This window comes from Erythrolamprus reginae, chromosome 9, assembly GCF_031021105.1.
Source record: "Erythrolamprus reginae isolate rEryReg1 chromosome 9, rEryReg1.hap1, whole genome shotgun sequence".
Lineage (NCBI taxonomy): Eukaryota > Metazoa > Chordata > Lepidosauria > Squamata > Dipsadidae > Erythrolamprus > Erythrolamprus reginae.
Genome location: NC_091958.1, coordinates 25,766,962 through 25,781,656, shown reverse-complemented (window position 1 = coordinate 25,781,656; position 14,695 = coordinate 25,766,962). Strand labels below are relative to the sequence as shown.

The following is a 14,695-nucleotide window of genomic DNA, read 5'->3' as shown; positions in this document are numbered from 1 at the left end:
TATTTCGATTTCTAGGCCGCCCTTCTCCGGAGACTCAGGGCGGCTTACAACATAAGAATATACACACAGACATAACATATTAGAAATCGAAGTTAAAACTAGACCAATTCAAAACCTAAAACCCATTAAAGATACCAATATCCAATTTAAACGCCTCTTAAAAACCCATGTTTTAAAAACCATTCAGTCCCATATCTCAGTCGTAGCATGGGCTGGAGCAGAATATCTACGTTCCACAGCCCCAACTGCTGTACCTCAAATTAAGGAGGATAAATGCCAAAGTGCAAACAGCAGACATGGGAAGCAGAAGGCATGGCGAGCGACAGGTGGAGTTATTAAAGCCTAGATTTTGAAGTGGGGGATGGAGGGCTGATATTGCTGCTTTACATCTGGAATTCAGGCCTTTGCTGCAACTGGGAGGCAAAAGAGCACCTGGGATGGTTGGTTGGTTGTGTGTATGTGTGTGTTTTGTGGTTTTCCTATCTGGAAAAACAAACCGTTGCTCCAAAGAGCACACCAGAGTTTCCTCCTGCATTTCAAGAAATGCTACCAATGGTTACATCTTCTGGTGGTCATCTACCTACCTACTGTGAATAGAAGAGGAAGCAGACTTTGACCCACAGAAAATTTGCCTGTGCCATTACCTGTATTTCAGGCATAATCTGTACATCATTCATAGATTCATTAACATGTTCTTTAACAAAAATATCTTCTCCACTTTCACAGCTGGTACTTTCTTCTCCATCTGTTTTTCTAGAGGTAATTTAATAGGAGAGAAATATAAAGTACTGTATTTTTCAGACTATAAGATACACCGGTGTATAAGTCGTATCACTATTTTGAAGAGATAAGTAAGAAAAAAAGATTTTGCCCTTCCCCAGCCCTCAGGAAGGAACACTCTGTTTCTCACCCGTTTTTTTGCAAAAATAGAAGCGTTCTTGTCCTCCTCCAGCCCCCAGGAGCCCTTTGCAGACCTCCCAACGCTCTGTGTAACCGTTTTTGCTTGGGGTGGGACTTTGGGAAGCCAAAAATGGCTGTACAGTATTCGATGGATTAGATGCAACAACATTTCCATCCTCTTTTGGGGGGTGCGTCTTATACTCCAAAATATGGTATACAGTATTGCTCAAAACAGTTGGGAGTATAGAAGAAGCATTAAGAAGAAGCATTAAGCTTTCGTAATGCCAATAATGACATCTATATATTTCCATTATTTATTGAAATTAACTAATAGTATAAATATATTATATATAATTGTACATTATATAAAAATATAATAAATATACATTAGAATACTTGCTCCAGTTTAAAATATTAAATGCCAGCATTAAGTTAAAGGTTTCCCTTGCCCACTTCTAAGGGATTGTTGCTCATACAATATCAAAGAATCAGTTCCTTACCAGCAATCACCCCTCCCTTTTCCCCCTATCTCTCTGGGAACCTTCTACTGATAGAAATTTTTAATGGAAAGTATTTTTTAGCCCATAGGCTCATAGGTAATGTTTAGTTTAATTTAATTACTGAATTTATAAATCTGCTCTATAATTTCTAAAAACAATAAACTCTTTAAAAATGCAATAAACTAAAAATAAACACTTCCTCATCCCAGTGTTTGTGATGCAGAGGCTGCTTTTTTGATCAACTGATGCCATTTCACACAATCAAATGCAACAACTGGATCCAACTGAATAATTTTCATCACCACATGAATTGTGTCTTAGTATTTGGTTTTGGTTTTAAAGTGTTGAGCAGTGCAGGAAACGGTGTGGGGTGAATGGAATGGCTGTGAGTTGGTAGAAATTCACTTCAGCCACACATACCCACTTGTGCCCAAATTTTGTCCTAGAGATTGCAGGCCCTGAACATGTCAAGAACGTCGGCCTGCAACTGCACCAATACCTCCACCGAGGGGTGGGCAGCAGGCAGGACGGGATGGAACGCAGTTCCACCAGTGGAAATGAAGATGCATGTGCAGCTCCAGCTGATTGGCAGCTATCACTTCCTGGATTACTGGTCTCGGCTCGGCTCTCCTTTTTGTCCCTGCTGCTGTGTCTACGCTCCTTGCTTTTTTCCTCTTTCTTCCTTCCTGGCCTCGGATGAGCTTCCCTCTCTCCCGCCCGGCTCCCCTCATGCGGCCACCTCCCACCTGAGATGCAAGCAGAAGGCGTGGGTGGAAGCAGCGCTGGCAGCATTTATGCTTCTGGCAGCACCCGTTCACATACCTACCCAGCCTGAGGCGGGGGGATGATCCAGGAAGGAGAGCGCGGGAAACGTGAAGCAAATTGTCACCCCAGTGAGCGACACTGGTAAGATTATAAGTCGAGGATTTAACAGTTCACTTGAACTATGATGATCGTTCAAGCCACTCCCACCTGATCACATGGCCGGCAAGCCACTCCTACCCAGTCACATGACCATCAAGCCACACCCACAAAATAAGCCACACACATAGTGTGGCAGTAAAAATTTTGGCTGCCCATTACTGCATGCTCCTCCCCTGTCCTACAATTCTGAGGTCTTTACCATCAAAGAATCATAGCTAACTTAATAATAAATATATAAAAAATAAAAAGTAAGCTAATTTAAAAATAAAGGATAATCTAAAGGAAACAAAAATAATCAATTTTCCCCAGCATTGTTGATAGGATCCAAAGAGTGCCATCCAACTGATGCAACTGCTTTGAGAATTAACAGAATAATAGAGTTAGAAGGGGCCTTGGAGGTCTTTTAGTCCAACCCTTGGTCAGCCAGGAAATCCTCTACCATTCCAGAAAAATGGTTGTCCAGTCTCTTCTTAAAAATCCTACAAATTCTGGAAGAAAGCTGATTCATTATTAGGAAATTTCTCCTTAGTTCTAGGTAGATTTGCTCTTTGATTAGTTTCCATCTATTGCTTCTTTAAAAAGAAACTTCATTTAAAAAGAACCGCATGGCATAGTTTAAAAAGGAACATGTGCTAGGAGGATATTTCCTGCCAAAAATAACTTTTCTCATAGAAGGTTCTTGATAGAATTTCAGCACAAATTCAGAATCTATATGTGTGAATAAGTACTGTTTCAATTCATTTCCAGTTATAATATAAACAAATGCCTATGTATAGTGTCAGCTTGTTTTTAATGTTTATCTTTGGACTAAAACAAAGAGAAATATAACTCTAGCAAGAAAGGTCACTGCGCATAGTGGGCCACATCAGTATATCTATTTGTACAAAACAATGTCTTTAGTGACCTAGCCTTACACTTCTCACATTAAAAAGAGCTAAGGCTGAGCCTGCAACCGAAATGTCAGAAGGGATCACAAGCTGAAGGCGCTGGGTTTGGGCAGAGCTGCCTCTCTGCTCTGTTGCAAGCTCCCTGGCAAGAGCGCCTGCCTGAGACTATTTTTATCCACACTGGCAGAAGCATCCCTTTGCACAGAAAGGGAGAAACACTCGGCCATAGCCAGGTTCTGCTTCCATATTACTGTGGCCAAATATGAAATTAGTGATTTAGATTATGAAAAAACAAAATAGGTTAGCTCCTGAGGGACACAGGCAGCATTTAAAGCAGCTTTGTCCCTCATCCTGGGGCTTCCTGAGTCTGTTGGCACATGCCCACCCTGCCCTCTTGGCCTTTCCCCTTTGCCAAGCCCTTTCTGCAGAGGGCCTGCTGGAGAGGCACAAAGTTATTCCTTATACCAGTGTTTCGCAACCTTGGCCACTTGAAGATATCTGGACTTCAACTCCCAGAATTCCCCAGCCAGCATTCGCTGGCTGGGGAATTCTGGGAGTTGAAGTCCAAATATCTTCAAGTGGCCAAGGTTGCGAAACACTGCCTTATAGCAAGGCCACCTTCTTGGCCTCTGGTGAATTTGTCACATACAAACCTGATGGAATTGTTGGGAATCTTGCCGTTTGAGGGGCTTTGTGGCGGCTTCAGGATCTCCTGCTCTTCTGTCCCTTTCTCGGCATGAAGAGGTCCAATTTTTTCAGAGCTGAACCTGAGAAACACAGGAGGCTTTATGAGGGCCAATCTGGATCTCCCCCTGATTCAAGAGTTGTAGACCTAATCCTACGTAGCTTCTGCTCTGGCAATCTCACACTACTTGCCAGAGCTTACAAAACTTTTGCCAGACCCATCCTCGAATACGGCTCATCCGTTTGGAACCCATATCGCATCTCAGACATCAACACCCTTGAAAATGTCCAAAGATACTTCACCAGAAGAGCCCTTCACTCCTCCACTCAAAACAGAACACCCTACGAGACTGACTTTCAATCCTGGGCCTAGAAAGCCTAGAACTAAGACGCCTTAAACAAGATCTAAGTATTGCCCACAAGATCATATGCTGCAACGTCCTGCCGGTCGGCGACTACTTCAGCTTCAACCACAACAACACAAGAGCACACAACAGATTTAAACTTAATATTAACCGCTCCAAACTTGATTGTAAAAAATATGACTTTAGTAATCGGGTTATCGAAGCGTGGAACTCATTACCGGATCATCCCCTAACCCCCAACATTTTATCCAGCTTCCTCATGAGCCACATTCTGGAAAGCTTCCCTGCCATTTGGACTCATCAGACTGTTGGGGGTTATATCTGTCTGATGATTTCAAGCAAAAGAAATTTGCATTAAAACCATAAACACAGATGCATTCGTGTCAATTTTTTTTCACTTAATGCCCACTTTGATCAAGTTGCTGATCTCCACTGTGGACTCTAACTGAGAATTACCTGTACTAAAAAGAAAAAAAAATACTATGAAAACTGCTGCAAACTCATAGACATAAGAAACGTGCTACTTGTAGGATCTGAATGCTCAAAACTAGATCTTTTAGAGCCTCTGCTAAAATACTTTTCTTAATCAGAAGTTAAAAACCAGCTTTTGAAAATGAATTCTTTAATACACAATGAATTGTGTTCTATGAATAACTAGAAATCAGGCAAACTTCTAGAGTATGTGAAGGCTGGTACCTGATAAAGGACTCGCGGTGATCTGTCAGGAAGGACCAGCGATATTTGATAAGAAGGGGACTGCAGTTGCTCATACTGATGTCACGGATAACTTCGGTGTCATTCAAGATGCAGCCAAAATTGAGATCCATTGTTTGGAAGTGGAGGTTTGGAAAATGCACTTCTCCCCGGAGATCAATATAGTCCACATGGGGATGTTCCAAGTAACGCAAAACGAGAACCTCTTCCGATACTCGACTACACAGGTCATCTCTATAAACGGGGTTAAACCTGATTGAAAGATGATGTATCCCTCCAATGTCCATCTTTATAGGCTGAATTGGAATCAAAGTTAAATATCCATTAGTGATTAGTTTGGGCACAATGGGTTCTGTGCATGTTTTTAAATGGCTAAACATGCCTCCAGGGCATTCTAGGTAAAGAATGAAATAGGAATTCTCTATCTATGTATACATTTATTTATTGAAATGTATTGACCCCCCCAACTCCAGTAGACTCTAAATTGACTGAAACACTTAGCAGAAGTCAGGTGGGGGAAGAACAGGGGGAAGCCCAGGATGTGGGCAGCAGCTAAGTGGGTTTACAAACAGCACTGGAAAGAGGAGAGGGAGAACAGTTATTGGGATGCCTTGATTCACCAAACTTGTAAAGCTGCCCAATTCCATAAGGTCTCCGACTACGGTACAATATTAGGAACAGATTAGAATAATTAACAAATCTGAAAATATATATTACAATGATATGAAAATATGGATTATGATAATATGTTACAGTAAGGGATAGAATGGAGAGGGGTGAGTCACACCAACCATCCCTACTCAGCCTGAGTGGCTCTGGGATCCCTGCAGGTTTGATTCTGCCCCAAACCCTAAGCAACAAAAATGTTCTGTCAAACCAAAATTTCAAACTTGGCAGAATTTCCAATCAAAACACATTCTGATCACTGCACATTCCTAAGTGTAGTTTTCTATACTGATACTATAATTAATACTTTCTGTCTCTCTGGCATCCGAGACTGTTCTGCTATCCAGGATGTGGACTGAATTCAGATGAATTTTACTTGCTCTTACCTGCTCAGGAGCTGGAATCATTTTGTGATTTGCATCACACAGGGCAAAGGGCTCTTGCAAAGAAAGGACAACCCTGAGTGGCAAAGAGGAAACATTCTTCAAGGACAGAGGCTTGTACTGTGCAGTCAAAATATCACTGGGATTCTGGAGGAAAGAAAGAGAAAAACTGAGCAAGAATCACACAACTATTATTTTTATAATAAGATTATATCATCATCTCTCGGCTGTGGCCAAGAGGACCTTTGCCCAGGTTCGCCTGGTTTACCATTTGTGGCCCTATATGGACCAGGAGGCTCTACGCACAGTCACTCAGGCCCTCATCACCTCCCATCTTGATTATTGCAACACACTCTACATGGCGCTACCCTTGAAGAGTGTTTGGAGGCTCCAAATGGTCCAGAATGCAGCCGCGGAAGCTGTCATGGGGGTACCTCGGTACACCCATATAACATCTATGTGCCACAAGCTACACTGGCTTCAGTCCAAACAAAGTACATTCCAACCAATACACTAAGGCCATCTCCATGGAAACCCACAGTGGCCAGAGGAAGTGACTTTTACAACCTGCGAAATTGCTTCATTAGGGAATGTACTCTTGAAACATATTGGAGGGAGGGGAAAACAGGGTCTCCCAAGACAAACAGGTTGTGATGGATTCCTCAGACTAACACTGATCACATCTGCCAGCCTACAGTGGACCAGATTATGGTCTATTACTTCCTTGGTCACAGAAAAACCTCAGAAAACGGCCTCATTTCCCAGAGGCCCTAGGGCAACTACCCATGGCAGTGGGCTAAGTATCATCAGGTTAAATCAGGCTTTGTGCCAGCTCTTACACAGACTCTCCCCCACAAGACTGGCCATGTTTCAAAAGACTTGGGATTCCAATGACCCAGAGGAAACTGGCTCGCAAAATTCTGGCCTTTGGGATGGTCTGATGTCAGAAGTCAGAAGGATGTCATGGTATCAAAGCACTCACCTTCTCCACGCGGAATGTAACTGCTCTGGAGGAAATCTGCAAAACTGGCGCGATGAATTCACAAGTGACATCAACCTTCATGATACGTTCTTTTCCGGACTGCTTCCCTATGATAGCGTGGCACAGCAATCTCTCCTTTACCAGCTGTTCAGACAAAGAGCAGCAGAATGAACATGGCTGAGCCAGCTGGCCAGAAACCCTTGGATATACCTGCCTCAGTCAGTTTGGCATCCAGCCTCCCATTCACCAGGTGCTCTGCCCAGCACTACCGTGTTTCCCCGAAAGTAAGACAGTGTCTTACTTTCTTTTTATCCCCAAAAGCCCCACTACGTCTTACTTTCGGGGTATGTCTTATATTGGAAAAAAATTGAAAGGGTCGCGTTCCCGAAGGCAGCATCTCCCCAGAGTCCAGAAGGGCAGCCGCGGGACAGGAGCCTCGTGAGCCCTTTTCCAAGTTCAACCTCATGGCTCCAGGGCAGCCTCCTCAAGGGCGACAGCCGCCCTCGTTCTCCTCCTCCTCCTCCATCACCGCCGCCACGCCGCGCTGCTCACCCAGAGCGAGGGGAGGAGGATCTGAAGAGAGCGCCAATGGGAAGGAAGCGCCCCGACCTCGTCTCGGGCGGCAAGGGGTGGAAAGGGGGGGGATCCTTTCAAGGGCTCCGAGAGCCTGTCCCCTGCTTCTCCCCCAGGAGGGACTGTTATTTCCCTCAAAAGCCCCGTGGAAGCGAAGGCGACAACCGGTTTTGAGGCTCCTTCACTTATCTCGCACCCCCCCAACACCATCACCACAGTCCCTTCTCTTCCCCTCTTCGAGACGCGGGCAAAGGATGGGTGGGGACTTTCCTACCTCGGGCGGCTTCCCTTGCAGGGCCGTTTCTGAGGAGCCCGCCGGGTTCATAACGGTGGCAACCCGTGGCCGCCAAGGCAGGGCCCTCGCCCACCTCGACTGCCGCGGAGAGGCTGTGCCGTGACCCCTCGACGACGCCTCTTTCTTCCCTGCGGCTAACTCGGCTCCGCCGGCAAGTTTCACTGGCTCTCGAGGAGGCGAAAGCGAAGGCAGGAGCAGGTCGCTCGCTGCAGCAAGCCCCACCGTCTCCGGCCGGCAGCTCCCTCTAACGAGCCGAAGCTTAGCAGTCTGGCTTCGTCCCTCCATCAGCCAAACTCTCCGGCGGGCTGGGCCTCAGCAGGCCGCCTCCCTCACAGCTCCCCTCCCCGGTCCCGGAAGAAGGCAGCGAAAGCGCGCCCTTCTTCCCGCTTAAAAAAGGAAGGCAGCTAGATGAGAGGGAGGCGGCAATACCCCCATGTTTCCCCGAAAGTAAGACATATGTCTTACTTTTGGGGTACGGCTTATATTAGCCGACCCCCCTGAAACCCCCGATACGTCTTACAATCGGGGGTGTCTTACTATCGGGGAAACACGGTAGTTACTCTGTAGACTGACGACATTTCTTCTCTTTTCCTATACAAGACATGGGAGCTGAAACAGTGTGATGATCTGCCTTCATCAGGAAGTCATTCCCCCACTAGCCTCCTGCAAGCACCTTGGTTCTCTAGGTCAAGGGTATCCAACTTTGGCAACTTTAAGAGTTGTGCAATTCCCAGAAGTCCCCAGCCAGCCATGGTCTTCTAAAGTAGAATTTTCCAATCTTGTCAATTTGTGGATTTGAATGAAAATGCTGGCTCTGGAATTCTGGGACTTCAAGACCACAAGTTTTAAAGTTGATAAGGTTAGAAACCCCCCACACTCCAGCAGTGTTTTGCAACCTTAGGCATATTAAGATGTGTGGACTTCAACTCCCAGAATACCTGGGAGTTGAAATCCCACAAGTCTTAAAGTTGCCAAGTGTGGAGAGCCCTGCACTAGAGTGGGGGTTTCTAATCTTCCCAACTCTGCCTGCTTTTGCTGGCCTGCCCTCCTTGGAACCAAACTGCTCAGAAACCCCCCCCCCCCCCCCCCCAGCTCCATCCTGTTTGTTGTTGCCCATTTCTCCCTGGCCTACGTGCCTTCTTGTTAATGTTTTAGAATGAAGATGCTTTCTGCCATCTCAGTGGGAAGGGCTTCCCCCAGAGGGAGCCTCTGCTACCCAGTTCCTAACACCGGCTCAGAAAGGCCCTCCACACTAAACCGGGGCCACAGACAAGCTCCGTTCATCAGCTGAAGGAGATTTTCTCAGGGCTCCAGGAGCAAGAGCAAGTTACATCATTTCCCAGTAGCAGATGTAAAGATACAAATTGTAGCAGCATATTCATCTCAGAGTAAAGAGGAAAAGAAAAATCCAGTGCTGGGTACTAAAAACTAACAGATACACCTTACAGAGAAGGTGAATGAAACACAGACCGGCAAGAAAACATAGCATGTTATCCAACAACATTTATAACTTCAGTGGTTCTTTTAAGTTGACCATATGGCACTTACAGCAGCTAAGTCCCAAAGGTGCTCTTTCAAGAGGCAACTGGGCTTTCTTTTGTTTTTTCCTTGAAGATGTTTTGCATCTTATCCAAAATTGAAGAAGCCCCTTGAATGAAAAGCAAAATGTTTGAACAACAAAAAAAACCCCCTAAGAAAGTCCAGTTGTCTTTTGAAAAGCACCTTTTGGACAACCTTGACTTGGATCGTGGATGAATAAGAATCTCCATGGACATACAACAGCTAAGTGGGGTCTGATTGTCCAGATCACATAATTCTAGCAATTGCAGCCACCTGGCCTGCTAAGAAGATGCTGAGAACTCCCAGAACCTGAAGAGCCAGGCCATCAATCAAAGGGATACTTTGCTTCACAGAGATTAGAAGGAACTCTGAAGATCACCTGCCCATGAGGATAAGAGGATCCTGAATAATACCTTGGGAACGTCAGAAGATCCTTCCAGGAACATGTCCATACTCTTTCCTGGGGCCAGTTCCATTCTCAGGGGCTGAAGCTTGAACACAGGACCTTGAGATTCTGCCTTTGGGGGGACAGTCTGGCTCTTGGTGTTAGTGTTGATGCTGATGGCAGGGAGCGTATTGTACTGGCGAAATGGGGCGAAACCTTCAGTCATCCAATAAAGCTGATGGGTGCGACGCCCACAGTTGGTGATCTTGAAACGATAGCGGCAGGGATCCAAGCTAGCAAAGTGACAGATGACAGGCCATTTCATTTCAGAGAAAGCAACCAGATACAAAATACAGCCAACAAATAAATGAAAGACAAGATACAAGAGAAAGAAAATCTAACTCTAGGTTACACTGATACCACTCACCACAAATACAGTGATACCTCATCTTACAAACGCCTCGTCATACAAACTTTTCGAGATACAAACCCGAGGTTTAAGATTTTTTTTGCCTCTTCTTACAAACTATTTTCACCTTACAAACCCACCGCTGCCGCTGCACCCGTTTTTGCACTACTGGGATGCCCCTGAGGCTCCCCTCCATGGGAAACCCCACCTCCGGACTTCCGTGTTTTTGTGATGCTGCAGGGGAATCCCTGCAGTGCAAAAAACGGGCACTTCGCTGGCAACGGAAGTCCGGAGGTGGGGTTTCCCAGCGAGGGGAGCCTCAGTGAAATCGCAGCATCGCAAAAACACAGAGGTCCGGAGGTGGGAGGGGAGCCTCAGGGGAATCCCAGCAGCGCAAAAACGGGTGCTTCGGCTGGCAAAAGGGGTGAATTTTGGGCTTGCACACATTAATCGCTTTTCCATTGATTCCTATGGGAAACATTGTTTCATCTTACAAACTTTTCACCTTAAGAACCTCGTCCCGGAACCAATTAAGTTTGTAAGACAAGGTATCACTGTAATTCTAACATTGCCTACGTCAATTTAGAAACGGATCCAGGCTGCCACAGCCATCTTTTCATTTCTCAGCTTGCCACACAGTAAGGAGGTGGGGGCAGGGAAGAGGCTTGGAATGTCGGACCAGACAATAACAACAGATTGTCCCATGGACACCAGTGTCCTCTCAACAGATGCCGGCCAGAGATGGGAAAGAGTTACCAAGGAGATAGGTGCCAGACCACCTGACTGGACAATCTGACCTGTGACAAGAAGGGACAGGAATATCTATTCTTTAATTATATGAAAACCATGGGAAATAGAGTTGGTTTGGCTTTCATACATGCTGAAATGATGTACTCAATAAATCAGTTCTTTGAGAAATTTGAACATCCTGGAGTGCTGGGGTTCATCAATCAGAACCTTGGTAGCACTGTTTCCTATTACTTCTCTTTTTGGGGGATCTTATCAACTTCATCAAATTTTCTTTTCCTAAGTCATTCTGTTTTTTTCAACCTCACTATGGCAGCCCCTCAAATATTGGCAGACTGGGTGAGACTGGAAGTATCACGGTGAGATAGGCTGGAAAAAGTGAAGTTCAAAAGAGAAAATGTATTTGTCTGGATAAGAAGGAACGGCTGAGAATTTTAAGGCATGTTCTGCATTGCTGCATACACAACCTGCATTGCTTAGTTGACGGGACCTGGAGGAGGCCAACTCTCTGTGCTCTAATTGGTCTCCGGGAGGTATGGGGTAAGAGACGGTCCCATACATATGTCTACATATAAACACTTCTGTGTTTCCCATCAGGTCCTTCTTCATCTCCTCCTCGACAAGGAAGAAAGAGGCGAAGAAGCAAAGAGGGCCCTGCCTCATTGTACATTTCAAACTTGGGTTTTGGCAAAACAAAGCCATCCTGGGAAAGTGTCCCCTCCCCCAAGAAAGAAAAAAGGAAGGAAGACTCAGTAGCCGAAACTATCTTCTTACAATCTATAATATGGTTGACTTCATTTCCTATGGAGGAATTTTCAAAGGATGATAGTGCAGCCATAGAATTTGCCATTAATGTGTTATCTTTCTCTTAATTACTCTGGAAAAATCCTTGATAACCAGAGGTAGCAGCTAGCAATTACATCCTGTGAGAAACACACACACACACACACACACTCCCCTCCCCCGTTCTGCCAGCTTGCATTTTTGTAGTTAGCAACTTCACATATCAACATGAAATTGGGTTTCAATCTAGAACATATTAGAATCCTGTTTCAAGAACCCTTCCTTGCTGTTTTATAGATTTTGACCACCCAGCTTGCACCAAAAGGGCAAGGAAGGGCCCCTGAAACAGGATTCTAAGATGTTCTAGATTGAAGCCCAATTTTATATTGATAATATAGTGGAATTGTTTCAAAGGCAGCACAGTAAACCCAGCAAAAAGCAGTTGTATAATTAGACCCTAACAATCCTACAGATTGTAAGAAAATTGTTTCTGCTACTGATTCTTCCTTCCTTTTTTGGGTTGATGTGTGCAGGAAGGACAGGGTGGGTGAGCAATAGCACATCCGCAGTATTAAAAGTTGGATTATTGCCTTTCAATTTCATAGAAGCACAGAACTGAAAAGCACCATTTAGGCCACTGTGTTCCTAAAGGCAGATATCCAAATCTGCCTCCCATAATTTAAATCCACGTCCTAGCCAATGAAACACTCATGTCTTGACCATTTTCCCATGTGATTCCCCTTCAAACATCCCAAAATGGGTTGTGGCATTACACCTCTCTTAGCCAAGCCTTTTCATTGGCTTTTCTATGCACATCTTGCAGCTTCTCTAAATGTGCAGCCTATTTGCCTTTTCAGAAAAAAGGCCCACTCATATCTGGCTTGGGATAAGATCCCAAATTCCATTTCATCTATAATACAGTAATACCCCGGTTATTGCGTCCCCGACCATTGCGAACAGGGTAATTTGCGATTTTTCAACCCGGAAGTCAAAACACCATCTGCGCATGTGTGCCCTTTTTTTCTATGGGCACGCATGCGTAGATGGCGCCCGGCAGATCAGCTGCTGGGCGGCTTCCCTGGGTCTTCCCCCTCTTGCTGGCGGGAGGGCGAGCAGCGGGCATCAGCAAGGAGTTTCCCCACCGCCCACGCAAACTCCTCGCTGCCGCCCGCCCTTCGCCCGCCCACGCCGTTCATTCTCGCCGCTTTCGAGCTGAGTCCCGGAGCGAATTCGCTCCGGGACTCAGCTCGAAAGCGGCGACAGCCAGCGCGGAGAAGCTGTTCGCTGGCGCTGGCTGTCGGCGCTTTTGAGCTGAGTCCCGGAGCGAATTCGCTCCGGGACTCAGCTCAAAAGCGGCGCCAGCCAGCGCGGCGCGGCTGTTTTAAAATGTCGCCGCCGGCATGGGGGGCTTGCCAGCACCCCCCAGACCCCCAACCCGGGTTTGGGGGGCTGCTAGGAAGCCCCCCATGCCGGCGGCGACATTTTAAAACAGCCGCGCCGCCCCCAATCTTCGGCTCCTCGCTAGCGCTGCGGGAGTAAAAACACCATCTGCACATGCGCAGATGGTGTTTTTACTTCCGCAGCGCTACTTCGCAAAAACCCGCTCGTTGCGGGGGGTCCTGGAACGGAACCCTCGCAACGAGCGGGGGATCACTGTATTATCAAACTAGCTATCTCTCAAACAGTATCTTAGCATTTTATTTTTTTCTAAAGTGAAGAATAAATTGTTCTTACATTTATTCATTACCTTATATTTCGGCCCACTTCTCTGACCTATCAATTTACAGACTATTTTGAGTTTAGCTTCTGTCTTCTAGCTTGGCTGAGCTTCCCAAGTGGGTCAGAGCCCTCTAGTTAGTGTTGGGCGAACCGAACTCGCACAATTCGGGTCCGTACCGAATTTTGCGATGTTCGGTATGCCAAACCCGAACCTGAATTTTTTTTGAAATCCGTGCCGAACTTCAGGGTTCGGATTCAACGTTCCCTCAAACACCGCAAAACACCGCAAAACGCCGCCGCCCGGGAGCAGAGTGGGTAACCCCATCGTGGCATTCCCCACCTCCTTTTGCTTGCTGCACTGCAACCAAAAGCAGCTGGGAAACCCCACGATGGAATTCCAGGGGCGGAGTTTTGACATCACATATACTTCTTCCTGACCTCCCTTTACTTGCTTGGAAGAGAGGCCAGAAACATAGCTAATTCAAAGCTCCACTTTGAATCTAATACTAATAATACTAATACTAATACTACTAATAATAAATAAATAAAATTTTAAAAAAGGTGGTTCCACCAGGATTTGAACCCCGATCGCTAGATTCAAAGTCGAGAGCGCTAATCATTACACTATAGAATTGGCTATGTTTCTGGCCTCTCTTCCAAGCAAGTAAAGGGAGGTCTTTTCAGCAAAAGGAGCTGGGAAATCCCACAATTTTGACGTCATGGAGTATTCGGGTTCGGTGACATCACCCAAATTTTTTGTAAAGTCCGCCCGAAACCGCCAAACCTGAATTTCATCGGGTTCGCCCATCACTACCTCTGGCTCCTGATCAACTACAGACAAAAATGACCCTTACCTGAAATGGGGTCCTAGATTGATGGTAGGGGCAAATGGCTTGTCTGTGACAATGGTAGTTCCAATGCCAGTGGCCAAGACTGGAATAATATAAGAATTACTGCTTTCTATAGCCACGTTGATTTTGTCCTGAAACAATACGGTATCATCCAAATTAACAATAAGAGTAAGAGATATTTCCATCTCTGGAGGAACAATCCCTTCACTAGGGTCAATTCTCCATTGTGAAGGATTACGGGCCTGAAACACAATAAAAAATACACAATCAATCAACTCCTCTGTGCTAGACCTCAATATTTTAAAAGGCAAGTTACATATTAAGGAAATACAAATATATTAAATCATAGTAAAAAAAACGTTCTGCTG

General features: G+C 45.6%; 1 protein-coding gene across 10 annotated transcripts in view; it reads right to left on the bottom strand.

Annotated features, from left to right (window-relative positions):
- HYDIN (HYDIN axonemal central pair apparatus protein) overlaps window positions 1–14,695 on the bottom strand; it is a 164,195-nt gene that overhangs the window by 110,569 nt on the left and 38,931 nt on the right. For all 10 annotated transcript variants that reach the window (XM_070760601.1, XM_070760604.1, XM_070760603.1 and 7 more), the window contains 7 exons: window positions 14,331–14,569; window positions 9,847–10,111; window positions 7,006–7,149; window positions 6,027–6,170; window positions 4,957–5,270; window positions 3,865–3,978; window positions 645–753 (listed from right to left, as the gene is read on the bottom strand). In XM_070760601.1, coding sequence (XP_070616702.1) covers window positions 645–753; window positions 3,865–3,978; window positions 4,957–5,270; window positions 6,027–6,170; window positions 7,006–7,149; window positions 9,847–10,111; window positions 14,331–14,569 — 1,329 coding nt within the window. The remainder of the gene's footprint in view (window positions 1–644; window positions 754–3,864; window positions 3,979–4,956; window positions 5,271–6,026; window positions 6,171–7,005; window positions 7,150–9,846; window positions 10,112–14,330; window positions 14,570–14,695) is intronic.